The 18,486-nt window shown below is 43.3% G+C and overlaps 1 protein-coding gene and 1 long non-coding RNA gene across 6 annotated transcripts in view; one reads left to right on the forward strand and one right to left on the reverse strand.

Annotated features, from left to right (window-relative positions):
• Positions 1–18,486, reverse strand: part of CCDC83 (coiled-coil domain containing 83) — a 58,451-nt gene that overhangs the window by 25,961 nt on the left and 14,004 nt on the right. The window contains 3 exon segments of the mRNA XM_027959747.3: positions 871–962; positions 8,307–8,474; positions 11,812–11,974. Coding sequence (XP_027815548.2) covers positions 871–962; positions 8,307–8,474; positions 11,812–11,974 — 423 coding nt within the window.
• The window catches only part of LOC121817498 (uncharacterized), a 74,468-nt gene that overhangs the window by 7,741 nt on the left and 48,241 nt on the right, over positions 1–18,486 (forward strand). For all 5 annotated transcript variants that reach the window (XR_009597808.1, XR_009597807.1, XR_009597806.1 and 2 more), the window contains exons 3-8: positions 7,629–7,793; positions 7,990–8,074; positions 8,956–9,210; positions 9,729–9,877; positions 10,366–10,438; positions 10,689–10,929. This is a non-coding gene — a long non-coding RNA (uncharacterized LOC121817498). The remainder of the gene's footprint in view (positions 1–7,628; positions 7,794–7,989; positions 8,075–8,955; positions 9,211–9,728; positions 9,878–10,365; positions 10,439–10,688; positions 10,930–18,486) is intronic.

Consider the following 18,486-nt stretch of genomic DNA (forward strand, 5'->3'; position numbering starts at 1 on the left):
CCAGGGTGAAATAAGTGAAGGGTATTGAGATGTCCAAGCCTCCAATTATAAGATAAGCCATAAGAATTCAATGTACAGCATAAGGAATGTGATCAATAATAACTTTGTAAGGGGATAGATGGTTACTAGACATATCATGGTGATCATTTCAGAATTTATGCAGCTGTCAAGTCTCTATGTAGTATACCTGAAACTAACACAAGTCAGTTCAGTCAGTTCAGTTGCTTAGTTGTGTCCAACTCTTTGTGACCCCACGGACTGTAGCACACCAGACTCCCTGTCCATCACCAACTCCCAGAGGTTACTCAAACTCCTGTCCATTGAGTCAGTGATATCATCCAGCCATCTCATCTTCTGTTATCCCGTTCTTCTCCTGCCCTCAATATTTCCCAGTATCAGGGTCTTTTCCAATGAGTAAGTTCTTCGCATCAGATGGCCAGCATATTGGAGTTTCAGCTTCAGCATCAGTCCTTCCAATGAATATTCAGGACCGATTTCCTTTAGGATGGACTGGTTGGATCTCCTTGCAGTCCAAGGGACTCTCAAGAGTCTTCTCCAACACCACAGTTCAAAAGCATCACTTCTCCAGCACTCAGCTTTCTCTATAGTTCAGTTCTCACATCCATACATGACTACTGGAAAAACCATAGCTTTGACTAGACAGATTTTTGTTGGCAAAGTAATGTCTCTGCTTTTTAATATGCTGTCTAGGTTGGTCATAACTTTTCTTCCAAGGAGCAAGTGTCTTTTAATATAATTTAAATTAATAACATAATAGTATACATCAACTATGTTTCACTTAAAATTTTGAAGTTCGGTGTGAGAAGAATAAAAATCTACTATAAAAAAGAAAAGAAAATTGACATATACCTCTGTGGCCCATTCCTTCTTTTGGTCCAGTTGCAACAAAGTTTCTCTGATTATTCTCTTTCTAGCATCTTCCAGGGTGATTTTATACTGTTCTTTAAACAGAAAATGAGAAAGCTTGAGATCCAACGTAAAACGATCAAGTTGTAAACTTTATCTTCCATGATCCCCACCTCTCCTTTCTTCATGTTTTTTCCCCTGAATTTTCAAAGTACCATCTTACTGAAAAATCTAATACCTCTAATTAGCCAAAATGCTCCAATAATTTACTAATGCCTTAATGGCAATTTGTTGGAGATGGTATCTCTCATGAATGTCTGTATTTTTAAAGGATTTCCAATGCTTTAGTACCTCTGAAGCCATCTACCCTTCATATCAGACAACATCTGATTCCACAACATAAATATGAAGAGATTTGATTATACACTGAAGTAGCATCCTGTACATCTAACGCCATCTAACTAAATTTCCAATATTCTTGGCACACGTTTCCTGGGACAGGAAAGACAGAATGAGGAGAGGAGAGGGAGGCAGAGAGGGGCTGGGAAAGTCAGCAGACTGGGTCTGAGTTGGGCTCAGAGCAAGAGGGGAGAACAGAGATGCAAAGAGCAGGATGCGCTGTCCTCTGCAGATTTTCTTACATTATAAATGTCGGAACTGAGAGAGCAAGGATCACAAAATTTGGGACCTTGAATGATGCTGAGAGATCATATAATCAACACTTCTGTTTAAGGAAAGCAAGATAAAGTGACATGAGGGCTGCTTTAGGGAGTGGAGAGAAATGAATCTGGATACATGAGTCTCGCTTGTTCATTCTTTCTTTTATTCAAGAAGTCATCACCAGGTTCTTTTGCTGTGCATGACACTATTTAAGGCACTGGGAATATTACCAAATGAGAGACAAAACTCCTGCCCTTATGACACATACATCCTGGTGGGGAAGCCAGTGAATAATATTTTAGGTGGTGAGGCATGTGATGAAGAAAAACAAAAATTCTCAGACTGCCCCGGTGATGCAGTAGGTAAGAATCTGCCTGCCATTGCAGGGACACAGGTTTGATCCCTGGTCCAGGAAGATTCCACATGCGAGGGAGCAGCTAAGCGTGTGTGCCACAACCACTGAGCCTGTGCTCTAGACTACGGGGACCACAGGTGCCAAGCCCACGTGCTGCAACTACCAACGCCCAAGTGCCTGGAGTGTGTGCTCCCCAACGAGAGAAGCCGCCGCAATGAGAAGCCTGAGCACTGCGACAAAGAGTAGCCCCCGCTTGCTGCAACGCGAGAACGCCACGCAAAGCAATGAAGACCCAGCACAGCCAAAGTGAAAAGGGGAAAACAATAGAAAAACTAAAAATTTCTAGTTTAGATAGAGTGAGCAGAGAAAGCTTTTTTGAGGAGGTAATACCTGAGTGAAGACTGAATACAGTGATGTAGTTAGCCGTGTGCAACAGGAGGGCAGTGTATCCTCCAAATCAGATTCGTCAGAGTTGTGCTCCATGATGGCATCAGTGTTATATGTCCCCATTAGGTGTGTTTTATTTATAACAGTTGGAAGATAATTATTTGGAAGTCAGAGGCTATTTGGAGTCAGAGTCTCCTACAAATGATGTTGACAGTTATAGTTGTAGCCTTTGCCTCCTCCAGGGGATCTTCCCAACCCAGGGATCAAACCCAGGTCTCCTGAATTGCAGGCGGATTCTTTACCAACTGAGCCACAAGGAAAGCCCTAGATTTCTAGACTGGTCCACAGCAATTCATTTAACTTATTCTATTATGAAACAATAGTATTGTATTGAGACTATTGTGGGACGTAACAGCCATTTAGGACATTATTTCAAAGGGAAAAATTTCCCCACAGACCAAGTCAGCCAAAGCTGACTCTAAGATCTCTTGGGGGTCTTAGGCTACAGGGAAGATGTGCAGGTCTGGTCTTTCAATAGTTTGGAGGCAACCAAGGCTCTGGAAATGGGCACAGGGAGCTAGGCTACAGCCATTCAGCCCTCATTGTGTTTCATACTGGCATAACCACTTCCCCTATTCAAGGAAAACTCTGAGAGCAGAGTAATAACTCCATAATTTCTCTATTCCTGGGACTCATCTAAGGGTTTAATAAAACCCCAAATTTTTAAAATAAATTAAAACATTTTAAATTTTTTTCAAAAAATTTTAAATTTTACATGAAAACAATTTAAAAAGAAGTTTAAAAAAAATCTACAATTTCCTTTTACTGAGAGCAAGAGCCCTGTCCTGGATGTCAGTGAGTGTGTTCTCTGCACCCAGTATTATGACATCTCCTTCAAACTGAAGTCCGGGGAGGCAGGCCCAGCTGCCCCCTCCCCAGGCCCCCAGCGCTCAGGGCAGCCGCTGAGTCAGGGAGGCTGGACAGCTGACGGCCCACGAGGAGTCCTGGGCGGAGATGTTTGGTCATCCTTAACTAGGTAGGTGATCACGATGACGCTCTTCAGAATTAGTCTGCAGGGAGCAAGGACGGAGTGGGGAAAGGCAGAGAGGGCAGAGCAGAGGCGCCCTGAGGGGACAGTCACAGACCGTGGGCGGCAAGCACGGGCAGGAACCCCGTCCCTGGAGCCAGCACCGGTCTGACGGCCGTCTGTCTCCATCCCCCGTCCTCCTGTCCTTCACGGCAAGTCCTGTGTCCAACTGACGTGACCACAGGGCACCGACAAACCTTGTTTTTCTCTTCCCCTCATGTCTCTGTGCGTTTGTTTTGGCTTTGGCCTTACTGGGTCTTCGCTGCAGCCTGCGGGCTTTCTCTAGGTGTGGCGCATGGTACAGCCTGTGGGATCTTGCTTCCCCGACTAGGGACCGAACCCATATCCTCCACACTGGAAGGTGGATCCTTAACTGTGGGACCAGCCAGGGACGTCCCTTCTCTCTTCCCTTTAAAATTCATGCTGCGAGGCTATTAGCCCTCTCTCGACAGCATGCATGGCATTCCTATGATTTTTTCTGGTTCCTCTGTGATAACAAGATCTTCCAATCTGAAATTAAGATATCTAGTCTTTGTAATAATCAAAAGTTTAAGCTTCGTTCAAAGTTACGGCTGTTCCCTTCCTAGCTTGAACCTACTACTGATTCCTCTGCCTTGAGCTGGCGTGCCTCCTTCCCCTCAGGGCTGAAGGGGAGCCTGGGAAGGACAAGAAAGCACTCACCTGACTGATCTCAAGCTATGGCCTTGACTGTCTCACGCTAAGGCCTCACTTTCTGGGTCCAGCTGGCATTCAAGATTGAGGCTCCTCTCTCGGGGGTGTTTGTGTAGGTTCTCTGGAGGACCACCTTCCCCATCGCTAGTTAACATTTCACCGGCACGCCCTTGATGCAGGGGATGTGCTGTCATTGGAGGTTGGCTGATGACTGTCCCTTTGGCCTCTGGTTCTGTCTCCTCCTCCCTCCCACATGTACAGGCGCCTATTTCTCTTTGGAGTCAACCCACAGGTAAAATTTAACAGGACTGTGTACCAGCACTCTCAGACAACAGGTCCACAGGAAACACTCCACTCTTTGCCACAACCTTCTCCCAGAGTGCACGCTGCTACAGACTGAATGTCTATGACCCCACCCCCTTGCCCAAATTGCTGGGTTGCAGCCTGAACCGAAATGTACTAGTATTCGGCAGGTCATTAGGTCAGGCGGCTAGAGCCCTCACAAGTGGGATCAGTGCCCTTATAACAGAGGCCCCTTGTAACAGAGCCCTCTCTTGCCCCTTCCACTCGGTCAGGTTACAGCAAAGAGACAGTGTCTCTGAACCAAGAAGCAAGCTCTCCCTAGGCACCCGATCCATCAGTCCTGTGACCCTGAACTTCGCAGCCCCCAGAGCTGTGAAAATCCAATTTGTGGTATTTTGCTATAGGGGCCCAGGGTGGCAGCCACATGCCTCTTACACGCTCTGCTGTTAGAACAGTTACCTAGTCAGTCACTTAGCCTATAGATTTTACAGGGTGAGTCATAAACTAGATCTCAGTGTCCCCCAGACTAGGGGGGGATACATGTTGAACAGTCTGAAGAATTTCCTTAAAGACCTTCCATCTAGATTTGAGGTGAAGGAAGAATTACACTTTACCTGGCCTTTGGGGGATAGTGTACAACTTGCTGCACCCACAAGCTCTTTCCAAAAAATGTCCCGTAATTTTTAACAGTTTTTTCATGGTCTCTTCAATGTCTTTTATAAACTGGAATTCAGTGCTTGAAGGTATAAAACCTGTTTTCTGCCTCATCATACTGGCAGTCTGCATAGCAGATTCTCATTTTATTTTTGAATGAGGTATCCATTATATAGGGGGCTTCCCAGGTGGCTCAGGGATTAAAAAAATCCACCTGCCAAGCAGGAGACATGGGTTCGATTCCTGGGTCAGGAAGATCCCTTGGAGAAGGAAATGGCAACCCACTCCAGTATTCTTGCCTAGAGAATTCCACGGACAGAGGAGCCTGGCAGATAGTCCACTGGGTCACAAAAGAACTGGCCACTACTTGGTGACTAAACAACCACCACCACCCATTGTACAGACACCCAGATTTAAACAGATTTTTAAAAGCTTCATCTTAATATCCCATTTCACATACAATAAAAACCCTTTCTGCTAAAGTACTTATTCCTTGCAATTAAAGCTGTCTCAGTTCAGTTCAGTTCAGTTCAGTTCAGTCGCTCAGTCATGTCCAACTCTTTGCTGTCTAGCTAACAGAAACTCCATGGTCGTGGGTGTGGGAGGAGAATTTCAGAGAAGTCATGGAAGAAGGGGGAAGGTGGGGAAAAAGGGGGATGGTAGGAGTAAGACTTCAGACAAATTGATCTAGGCGTTCTGTTCATATTCATTGTGTCCAGCGAGTGGCCCCCAAAGTGGTTTAATTGTCCCCAGGCAGAATTGCTGCTGCATGCTTGAAAGTGAAAGTGAAAGTGAAAGTGAAGTTGCCAGTCATGCCTGACTCTTTGTTTCCCCATGGACTGTAGCCTACCACGCTCCTCCGTCCATGGGATTTTCCAGGCAAGAGTACTGGAGAAGTGCCTGAAACTAATGGCGAATAAGATAAGCCTATAACAGCCATTTTCTCATGATACCTAAAGTTGGCCATATACCAGGGTTCAACCAGCAGCATAAAAATTTTATTACCACCACTCCCAAGTTAGCTACAACAGCATGAAAATTTTCAGCTCAAAGAAATCATCCAAATTTCTAATCAGGATAATGGATTAAGTTAATATGAGGAATGCTAGAAAATTATTAAATGAATGCTGGAAAACTATTAAAATTTTTAAAAATACACTTGAACAGTAACATTTTATTTTGGCCTTGCTGCCTGCCTTATGGAATCTTAGTTCCCCAGCTGGGGATTGAACCTGGGCCCACAGCAGTGAAAGCACCAAGTCTTAACCACTGGACTGGCAGGGACTTCCCTCTGTGGCACTGTTGCACAAATACATAGATCCATGGAACAGAATAGAAAATATAGGAAGAGAGCCAAACACACATGGGAAATGAAAGTGGGATAAAGTCATCATTGTGGATCATAGGGTAAAAATGGCTCATTTAATAGATGATGTTGAGACAACTGGAAAGCCATCTGGCAAAAAAGAAAGTTGGTTCCCTACTTCACAGAAAAAAATCAGAGATTTAAATATAAAGATGAAGATATAATAAATTCTATAAGAAAATACTAGAGAATATATTTGTAATTTCAATAAAATCAAAGACTGATAAATTGGGCACTATAAAACTATAAATTTTCCTCATACAAACACCATACAAACAGAAGACTAATAATGAAGGGGGAAATATTTGTACCTTAAATCACATTTAAAGAGCTAATTTCCTTGGAAAGTAAAGAGTTCCACAACACAATAGAAAAATGAACAAAGGATGAGAACAGAAAGGAAATCCATGTGGTTCTTGAGTTTATGAAAAGATATTCACTGTTGCTTATAGGAAGAGAAATGGAAATTAAAGCTACAGAGTTACCCTTTTCTACCTATAAGGCTGTCAAAGAACAGAAACGTGGATCACATCCCTTGTTGCTGAAGTGGAAAAACAGACATCCTCACCACAGCAGCAGGAATACGCTCGGTACAGTGTCTACAGAGGGCCGTGCCTATCAAAATAAAAATGAATGGGCTGTTTGGGCCAGCCGTTTCCCTTTAGAGATACACATAAATGAAATTACATATATACAAGGATATTTGTCGCAGTAAAATGAGATTGTGTAAGGACAGTCATTGCAGAATTCTTTGTAATAGTAAGACAGGAAATAACCTAAATGCTTATGAGTAGGGGAGCAGGTAAAAAAATTATAGTACAACAAAACAAAGGAGACATTGGGAGGATGAGGCAGTACTAACACGTACCGATCTGTAAGGATGTCCATGTTGTTACTTGAATGAATAAGTGAAAAATTGCATCTGTAGCATGCTGTTTTGTAACAGACATGTATATTCTGAGACATGAACAGGATCTTTCTGAAAGGTTACATAAGGAACTAGCAATGGTGTTTCTATCTAGAAAGGGGATCTCAGTAGCTGGGGGAACAGACAAGGATAGGAGGGTGTCACTCTTACTCTCTTCTCTTGGGGGAGAAGAACATTTTGAAATATTTTAACTCCAATTACAGACTGATTTGGGGCCAAATTTATACCACCGATGTGGTGCAGAGGCCCTGAATTGAGAGACCCACATGAAAATTGGTCCAGAAGCGGGGTGACTGGGCAGAGCCTCAGAGGGTATACTGGGATACCCACATAAACCCTCCTCCCACAGAACAAGCCTCCAGGACCAGCTGGGCTCAGAACCGCCATCCACCCACGCTGCTCTGTGAGGCCAGATTTCTCCCGTTAGCCCTACCCTATGACTTCTGTGCCTCTGGGTCTCTGGTGTTCCTTGAAGGCACTCTGCTCGGCCTCAGGGACAGACAGGTGCCCTCCGGTAAGCTCTGTCACCCCGATGCCCTCCTGTCCCACCCTCCTCCCTTCCTGTCCCATGTTTATCCTCCAGTTTTTTTCCGGCTACAACTTAGCATTTACTTGGCCATTTTTCTATAATGATTCTGATTGTCCAGCCTAGGTAGGTTGCCCTAGCTGGGCCTCAGGTGAATTTCTCCTCTAATACGATCCCTTTCCAGGACCCTCCTTCTGCGGTGGAACTGACCGAGAGCCAGGCATGAGAGCATGCAGACCCCACCCACTGGATGCAGCTTCTTCCTCAAAGTCAGTGGCAGGTTTCTGCCCACACCCCGATCCCTTCACTCCCCCTCCTCAGTTTCACAGGTAGTCCTGGGATAGTTTCTTTCCTTCCTCCACCGCATCCTTACTCGCAGTGCTCACGCTGACAGCAGAGCGTGATGGATGATTCCAGAGCACCTTTTTCTTCCTTTCACCAAATGTCTGCCCCCTAAAGACTTTTTTTTATTGAATCTGAACCAGTTTTCTTGCAACTGACCTGACATTTTTTCGGCATTCTCCGTAACTCTGTTGATGTCATTCTGTAAGGAGCTAATGAGTTTAGCATGTTGTTCACTCCCTACATTCTTGTATTCCTCCCAATATTCTTTCTCACTGAGTTTCTCAAGAAATAGCTTCTCAGCATTACTTATTTGGATGCGCATATCTGTTGAAAGAACATCAAGATTTTGGGTCATTTCTATTGTCCTTGCAACCATCATTATGTGGCACTCTGATTTTGTGAAGTTAAAGTCTGATATGAAAATATAAACTCATAAATACAATTTTCTATCTACAATTTAGAGAAATCTAAACTATTCAAACCATTGTTTATCCCTCATGATTCAAAATCTCAGTAAAAATAAACTTCCAATTTTAAAGTAGATGGTGTGGTTTGGGGCTGTGACCTAGAATTACAGCATGCAATCAACCTATATGCCTAGGGAGCCACAAGTTTAAATTATGCCTGTGATCGCTTGAGAAGCATCCTGTTTTGTACAATGTATTATTTCACAGATACTTTTTATTGTAAATTGTCATTTTTCTGGTCATGATGTCTCTGGGCAAAGTAATTCCAACTGACATCCTTCCGCTGTCCTTGGTGACCTTTTTTTGTTAAGTATGCTGTTTGACTCCATCACTTACAGATCAACTCTTTGCACTTTCCTTGTGTGATATGGCAGCATATGATAGCCGTAATCACCTCGCTTCCCAGTCGCCACATAGCAAGACTTCAGAGTGAAAGCTAAGTTCCTCAGTTAAATGTGTACACATTTGGAGCTGTCTCATCATATAAACCTTGTTTACCCCGGTGTACTTACTACACATGACATTCTACTCAGTCTTTAGGCTGAGTATCAGGCTGCTGAATATTCTGGAAAAGGAAGCATCACCAAAACCAGGTACGATGAACTTAATGGCTATTTGGCTCACTGTCCTGCCCCATCTTGTTTGAGAGCTCCTGAGGGCAAGACCACATTTTATTCATCCCTGTCAACCCAGCACTTGGCAGAGAATCTGGCCATTAGTTGAGGCTCAATAAATATTTACGAAATGAGTGAAGCATTCTTTCAGGCCAGAGAGATGCTCCTCAGCCCAAACATCCAGGACTCCAAACATGTCTTTGTTGGAGACGTGATAATAATACATTTTTAATACATACTTAACATATTAATATTCAAAATATAAGGCTATACATTTTTAAATTCCCTTAACAAGTGATTCTTGTTATTAAACAATTAAGAACACTATACCCCAGTGATCAGCTGTCCTCTGTGAGCAGACTGCCCCGGACTCAGCCTTGCACCACATTCCGTCTTTGCGGGGAGGGTTGGTTGATGTCACTGAAGCTTTTGAAAGACAGGTTGGGGTAGCAGCTGCTGTTCTGCTTTCTTAGCACCCCCTCTCCCTTTTCGTCTAGTAACACACGGCTCCTATCCCTCGTCGTGTAAATACACTGACTACAGACGCCCCTTTTCCTGGCCGGAGGGATTGGTCTAGAGCTGAGTGTGCACCCCAAGCTAGGCCTCGGTTCCGAGTTCTTCCCTAGAAAGGCTCTCACTGAAACTGGTAGGAAACATATCTCTTTTTGTCTCCACTCCACTTTGAGGTTATAAGGATGTACATTCAGAAGTGTCTGTGGTCAGAGTTCTAGACTCACAGGGAGAACGTTCTCAGAAAAAGGAGCCAGCTTTCCAGGGGAAGACAGAGAGAGAAGAGGGATGAGGGGAGGTGCGGAGGGACAGGGTGTGCTAGAAAGAGGGGGTGATGGTGGGAGGAGGAGCAAGAGAAGGAGACGAATAAAAGGAAGCTGAGCTCTGACAGCATGTGAGGCTCTGGGCTCAGCTCAGTAGCACCGTGCCTTTTCTGTCTGGTTACTTGAAGAGATTAACATCTTCTTTATGCTTGGACTAGTCTGGGTTGGATTTTTATCCTTGCAGCTGAAAGCATCCCAGGTAAACGTTGGAAGAGGGGAGTTTTGTCAGCACTTCTCAAACTTGACTGTGCACAGAAACCCCCTGTGACCTTGTCCAAATGCAGACTCTTTGACTCAGCAGGTCCAGACGGCTCAGAGGCTCTGCACCATCCCAGGCTGCTGGCGGAGCTGCAGTTGCTGCTCCATGAATTGAAGTGAGTTGCAGGTGACTGCCTGGTGCCGACTGTGACAGCTGCAGAGACCCCTTGTAGACACGTCTGTTCCCTCCCTCTCCCTCTGTTCATCAGCATTCATGGGCTTCTTTCTCCCTTGGACCACCGCACACGCCCAGCCCTCCCATTCTTAGTCACCCAGCATGTCCCTAGTCTTGGGTGACACACACCCCAGCCCCAGCCCAGACCTCAGACAGGGACACCTCCACTAACCGGACCATTCCCTGCAAAGGCAGCTTAGTGAGCACGTCTGAGCATCGGCTGAGGTCTCACACCCGTCTCAAGAGAGTTCATAAAGCATCCCTTGCACACAGAAGCATGATTCTCCCAGAGATGGCCCGGCCAGGAAACGCATCCACCACCTCGTGCCGTCACGTCACTGCCGTCGCTACAGGGGCTCAGCCGGAGCCAGCTTATGGAACAGTGGTGGAGAGCCCCTAAAAATGAAGCTCGCTGACTGACCTGTGGCCTTGGTAACTATTTCACCCAAAATGACAACTATCTACGAACGGAGCGCCTGCTCCAGACCAAGTGCTTGAGTAACTAGGCTCTCTAGAGTGCTTGGGGAAATCCAAGAAAACCTAGCCCCTCGCTTTTGCCTCTAAGGTTCTCGTAGTGCTTTCTGGTAGCACTCCAGTCTCTCCCCTGTTTTCCAGGTTCCTGGCAGGGATGGTATTTATAGAGGTTCTGGAAAAAAAAAAATCTAGAAATCTGAGCAGCAAGCTCAAGATGAAGGAACAGGATTTTTTTTTCAATGCGTGTGTCAACACTGAGGGTCCAGCTCTCAGGACCCTGGTACTTCCTGAGCCCGGGGCAAGACTATGTCCCGCGTCTTTTACCTCCTGTACCAGCATCATTTCTATCCACGTCCTGTAAACGTCCCCTTTTCCAAATCCAATCCCTCTTTCCCCGTCTAAATAGGGGGCTTAGCTTCCTTAGAGATACTGGGTCTGGGGAGGAAGCTTTATACTCTCCTTACCATTCCCAAGTCTGAACTGAGGCTGAAGCCATTGAAGACACCAAACAAGACAATTTCCCCGCAAAAGAGCAGATCACCACTGCCTGGAGTTCGGGGTGGCAGCTCACAGGATGCGGGCTGGTGTTAAAGGCCAGAGGGCTCTGGTCTGTGTTTCTGACCACTGCTCTCCTCCTCCTCACTGGGCTTCATTATCTCCACCCACTTTGCTATTTCCTCCTGTCGTCCACTTACCTCCATGGGTTTGTGGTTGTGGCAGTAATGATGTCCTTCGAAGTATGTTCGTGGCATTTTGAACATATTAGGAGACAAAAGCATTTATACATTCAACAAATAACTTGATATGGCTTTACGATAATTTTCTAAGTTCCTAAATCACCTTTCAAGTTTTGTTCCTGGTCTCTTTCAAACTTCCATTTTTCCTTCATTGCGTTTTCAACCTCCTCTCTTGTTACAACTACGGATCCCTCTGACTTCTCTTCACTGAGTTCCTTTAGTAGGTTCCGTATGTGCCAAATTTGTTCATCCTTTAAGCGTTTATTCTGTCGTGAATATCAAAGAGTTGTTAATTACCTTTGCTGAAGTATCTCCATTATTTTCCCTCAAAACAGAATCATATGCTGAGACTTGCAAAATATGAAATAGTTAATGAAATAATTTATTCAATAGTATCTCCAAAGAGCATGTGGAAGATGGAAGACTCAAAATTAAATCCATCAAATCAGTAATCACTGAAGAGACAGTTTCCTTTTAAAACCTGTGTTAATAATCTGCCAGTCTATCAACCTATCATAGGATCAATGAACATTAAAATGAGACTTCAGAGGTCAGTTTCTTCAACTCCCACAAATTATCTTTCTTTTCTAGGAAACGTCACTCATTTATTCAATATTTATGGAGTTATCTACCATATGCCAAGAGTCATCTAGACACTAGGCATATATCCATGAACAAATAGACAAAAGTACTGCTCTTGTGGGATTTACATTATTTTTTGCTTTTCTCACAAGTGACCCTAATTCTCTTCTTCTGGGGTGATGATCACTCACCATTCCAACACTCCACACCTGAAACATGAACTGTGTTTTTCTTGTGAATATCCCATCATGTTTCCATGTTTCTTATTTAATCAACTTAGAGTTTATTTTTGCCCTTGCTAGTTTATTATGTATATGTAGAGATATTTTATTGTGTGTGAACTTAATACATATTTCTTGTACTTTTCTTAGCCTTCCCTTTTTTTTTTTTCTCCCTTTAAGTTTTAATACTCACTTCCCTAGGGTCTTTCCTTCAATTTCTTAAACCTAAGAAAATGTATATACTTAAAATATTCTAATACTTCTTTTAAAAATTACTTATTTTCCTATAATTTAACATTCTCTTTACTATGGTTTTTCAACATTATATTTTATTTCTGATATTCATGTTTTTATTCTCTTAACCTTCATAGGCAATGGCAACCCACTCCAGTACTCTTGCCTGGAAAATCCCATGGACGGAGGAGCCTGGTGGGCTGCAGTCCATGGGGTCGCTAAGAGTTGGACATGACTGAGCGACTTTGCTTTCACTTTTCACTTTCATGCATTGGAGAAGGAAATGGCAACCCACTCCAGTGTTCTTGCCTGGAGAATCCCAGGGACGGCGGAGCCTGGTGGGCTGCCGTCTATGGGGTTGCACAGAGTCAGACACGACTGAAGTGACTTAGCAGCAGTAGCAGCAACCTTCATAGATACTCTACTGTAAGAATATTTTCTTTCTCAAAATTGATTCTCTAAGCCAATACTTCTGAAACTTCAACATGTATACCCAGCACTTGGGACCTTGTTAAAAATGCAGATTCTGATTAAGTTTGGTACAATGCTGGTAATTCTGCATTTCTCACACGTTCCAGGTGATGCTGAACCTGCTGGCCCACAAGCCACACTTTGGGTAGCCAAATTCTTTCTGATAATCTAAATATCTGTGATTTATTGATAGTGCTGCAGCCTACTAAAAACTCAGGTCTTTAACACTGAATCCAACAAACTTTAAAGTTGATGGCTGAAAATTTTGATTTCTTAAAATTGTTTAGCAAAATAGACACTAGTTTAATAAACTCCTCAGAGAGGATTTTAATGTAACCTCAACGCTCTTTAAGTCGTTCCACAGGCTGATTGTCATATCAGTGCTTTAGAATTTTAATTGAAAACTTTGATAAACTGGACAAAAGCAACAAACAATTAACTTTATGATGCTCAGTATTGGTAAATACAGCCAAAAAACAAAAAGACTGGACAGGCTTTGAGTGACTTAAAAAAGTAGAAATGAAGATGAAAAAGATATGATATTCAAAATCCCACAGTTTAAATTCTCTGATCTTTTGTTTGCAATATTCTAAAGTATCTGAGTTCTGTCTCTGAAGAATTTTTAGTGCCAAAGAATTCATGATGTGATATATATCTGAAAACTGAATTTCTTTGCTTCTAATTTCGTAAAATCTTGTAGAGAATGACATAAACAGAAGTGGTGGAATAAGACTTCTGAAAATCCGCTTCTTCATAAAGGCAATGAGAAAAAATTGGCAAAAATTGGCAAAATCAACTTTTCAGAACTCTGGAAATTAAAGGCTTAGCAGTAACTTCCAGGGAGTGTTTATTCAAGAAAAATGGTTGAATCTTAGTAAGAACAGCGAGTTTCGTGGCATTTCAAACTTACCCTAAAAACCAGTAGCCCCACAATTATGGCAGAACCCAGCAATCTAGCAGCCTGTGGCTGAGGGCTGGGGAGAGAAGAGAGGCAGAACTCTTGCAAAGCCCAGTTCCTAAATAAGGGCCATTATTTGACTTATCTGGTAATTCCCTGGAAAATCCCACTGGCAAGCCTTGTCTTTATTCGACCTGACTCAGAACTTGCCCAGTGTCTTAATAGCCTTTTCCTAGATTGGTTTGTCAAAAACAATCAACAGTTGTTGAACATTACAGCTCCGTGTGTGTGTGTGTGTGTGTGTGTGTGCGCACGCGCGCACACTTGGTTGTGTCCGGCTCTTTGAAGCCCTATGGACTGTAGCCTGCCAGGCTCCTCTGTCCATGGACTTTTCTAGACACAAATACTGGAGTAGCTTGCCATTTCCTCCTCCAGAGGATCCTCCTGACCCAGGGATTGAACCCGCATCTCTTGCGTCTCCTGCATTGGCAAGTGGCTTCTTTCCCACGCTGCCACCTGGGAAGCCTACAGCTCCCTGAGGTGTTAATAAAAGTTGAGGTAAACAACAAGCTGACCCCCCCCCCCAAAAAAATCTTCAGAAGAAAACTGGAGATGAGATGTCCATAGGGAGTTTTGACAGCTCTTATGTATTCCTAAGAATCTAAAAGGCCACATGCATTTAATAACATCTATATTAAACTTCCCAAATCCTGTATGAATTTCAAATGGAAGAGAAATGTGTCTGACAGTGTTACAAAATTCACTATATCTGAAAAATTATTTTGAGTGATATACTGAAATAAAATTTAAATATATCCACCAATATGCTTAAAAAAGACATTTATCTTATGAAGTATATTTATTATTTGAGGTAAGACTAATTATCATATTATAAATAGAAGAAAGGAGATTTAGTGTCTAAGCTACAAAGGAAGGATTATTTTTGTTTTGTTATAAGGCCATCTCATGGCCTTTTAAAAACTTTTTTAGACTCACAAGAACAAGAATAGAAGTTGCCAAAATAGGACACACAATTCCCATCTACTGTCCACCCAGCTTTCCCAAATGATAACATCTTATCTAATGATAGCACAGCATCAAAATGAGGAAATTGACATTAGTACAATGTTATTAATTGAACAAGAGATTTTATCTCTATTTCACCAGTTTTTACATTCTTTCTTTTTGGTGTATGGTTGTGATACCTTCATTTGTAAGAAATGTATGTATGCATATCTTTGATCACTCAGGTGACTAAAATGTATTTCTTTGTTGTTCAGTTACGAAGTTGTGTCCAACTCTTTGCAGCTCCAAGGACTGCAGCATGCCAGGCTCCTCTGTCTTTCACTATCTCCTGATAGTGACACTTGTGTCCACTGAGTCAGTGATGCCATCCAACCATCTCATCCTCTGTTGTCCACTTTCTCCTCCTGCCCTCAATCTTTCCCAGCATCAGTGTCTTTCCCAGTGAGTCAGCTCTTCGCATCAGGTGGTCAAAGTATTGGAGCTTCAGCGTCAGTCCTTCCAATGAACATTCAGGGTTGATTTCCTTTACAGTTGACTAGTTTTATCTCCTTGCTGTCCAAGGGACTCTCAAGAGTCTTCTCCAGCACCACAATTTGAAACATCAATTTCTTGGCACTCAGCCTTCTTTATTGTCCAGCTCTCACATCCGTACATGACTACTGGAAAAACCATAGCTTTGACTAGACGGACCTTTGTTGCAAAATGATATCTCTGCTTTTTAATACACTGTCTAGGTTTGTCATAGCTTCCCTTCCAAACAGCATAAATAGATATGAAAAATTTATGGTATAAATATATATAGACAGATACATAAATATATATCTGTATTTCTTAGATATATTCTTATGGGTTTTTTTTTTTTTTAATGATTTTCAACCATAGTTCCTGGCCCACAGTGCCCAAAACCCATGGAATTTTCTGCCATCACAATTGGGTTTATGTTAATGAAAGTGACTTTTGAATCTGGGAGAGAGAAAGGGAGAGGGCCTGATTGCCAGGAGAACTAATCAAGTTATTAGAGGATGGCAGCCCCTTGTGTTGATTTCCAGGGACAGGAGAGGGACTTGAGGTGGAATCAACTGCTGCTAGCCAAGGATTTAGTCAATCACGATTATGTAATGAAGCCTCCATTAAAACCTGGAAAAGGAGCATCTTTTGGTCCTTTTCCAGAGAGCTTCCATGTGCTGCTGTGCCAGGCCACACGGGCAGAAGCTCCTTTGTTTGGTACTTTGCTCTCTAGGGCCTTCCCTGATGGCTCAGCCAGTGAAGAATCTGCCTGCAATGTTGGAGACCAGGGTTTGGTCCCTGGGTTGGGAAGATCCCCTGGAGAAAGGAATAGCTACCCACTCCAGTGTTCTGGCCTGGAGAATTCCATGGAGTTGCAAAGAGTCGGACACGACTGAGCAACTTTCGCTTTCACTCTGCTCTCTGTATCTCTTCATCTGACTGTCGATTCATAGCCTTTAATACCTTTTTAATGATCTAGTGAGTAAATGGGTTTTCCTGGTTCTGTGAGCCATTCTAGCAAGTTAATTGAACCTGAGGAGGATGGGGTTGTGCGAGCCTCTGATTTATAGCCAGTCAACCAGATGTACAAGTAACACCCTGGGCTGGTAACTGGCATCTGAAGTGCAGGGTGGTCTTGTGGGACTGAGCCTTTTACCTGTGGAATCTGATTCTATCTCCAGGTAGGTAAGTGTCAGAATTGAGGTGAACTCTCGGACACCCTGCTAGAGTCTGAGAAACGCTTGTCGGTTAGGGGAAGCCTCCACACACACAAGTTGGAATTGGGTCAGAAACCCTTTCAGTAGGATTATAAATTCTGTCACATATGCATATGAGACATATCACCACAAAGATGGCATTTGAAGCCGTGATGTTAAATAAGATGATCCAGAGAGAGTTTAGAGTGAATGAGTACGTTTAAGATCAGAACATTGATAAATACTCTAATTAAAGGATGGGAATAAATACTCTAATTTAAGGGTTTCTTTTTCTATTCGAGGGGGGAAAAACAATGGAAAAAAAAGAAAAAGAAGAAATGATCAGAGAAGTAGAAGGAAATTCAAGAAAGAGTGATGTCCTGGAGCCCGAAGGAAAAAGAGTTTCAGGACGCCAGGAGTGACTCGGCTGGGTCCACTAATGACTCCAAGAGACAACTTAGACCTATCATGGTCTTGAGCTAATCCTCCTGGAAACAAGAATGTTGTCTCTGGCTCCAGTTGATGGGTTATGGGAACGTGGTTCCTCAGGCCTGATCCATTGTCCTTTCCACAATCAAACAGAAGTCCCAAAGCTAGCCGGGGGTTCCAATGCCGACCACTCCACGGTGTGCATCGGCCTGCTGGTGGCAGCTCACTCTCCTGTGCCCCGGGACCTCTCTAAGTGGGACCTGCCTCCAGGTGCCGCAGCCAGACTTCCTCTTCCACTCACATCCATCGACCTCAGTTTCTTAGTTCCTGCTGCAAGTGCCTGGTCCTTCAGAATCACGACAACATCAGGGTTGTCTTGCCCAGCACGTATTTGATGAACAAATGGACAAATTTGCCCCATGATGAAGACAGGAATCCTCGTTTCCCAAGGGGGAAACTGAGGCTTACACCAGTTTTGGCCAAAATGATACTAGCAGTGGGTTGTATGGTCAGGATGCAAAAATTCAGGTCTCTGACTCAAGTTCCATTAAAATTTGTAGACGCAGTCTTCTGTAGACAAAAGGCAGATAAAATAGGCGTGGAAGTTTCAAGATCCATATAAAGTAAATGTTTTAATAGGGGACACTCTCACTATTTCCTCATTCTTGAGCCCCTTAAGGGCTAAGTTGGATGCACTATCATTTCCTGCTTCCCACCTTTATTTCTGTTGGTCCTGATAGTCACACACAGCACCCCTTTGACCTTCGTTTTATTCTGATTTTATAAAGACAGACATCATCTTAAAAACTAAGTTAGTCATTATAACAACTGAAATTGTACTTTTCCGATAATATTTACATATGCACATGCTGAAAATCTAAAAGAAAACAGATAAATAAATTTAAAATACAGAGCCCATGTTCTATCAGTTCAGTTCAGTTCAGTTCATTTCAGTCGCTCAGTCGTGTCTGATTCTTTGCGACCCCATGAATTGCAGCACGCCAGGCCTCCCTGTCCATCACCAACTCCCAGAGTTCACTCAAACTTACATCCATCGAGTGGGTGATGCCATCCAGCCATCTCATCTTCTGTCGTCCTCTTCTCCTCCTGCCCCCAATCCCTCCCAGCATCAGAGTCTTTTCCAATGAGTCAACTCTTCGCATGAGGTGGCCAAAGTACTAGAGTTTCAGCTTCAGCCTTATTCCTTCCAAGGA

Source organism: Ovis aries, chromosome 21, assembly GCF_016772045.2.
Source record: "Ovis aries strain OAR_USU_Benz2616 breed Rambouillet chromosome 21, ARS-UI_Ramb_v3.0, whole genome shotgun sequence".
Lineage (NCBI taxonomy): Eukaryota > Metazoa > Chordata > Mammalia > Artiodactyla > Bovidae > Ovis > Ovis aries.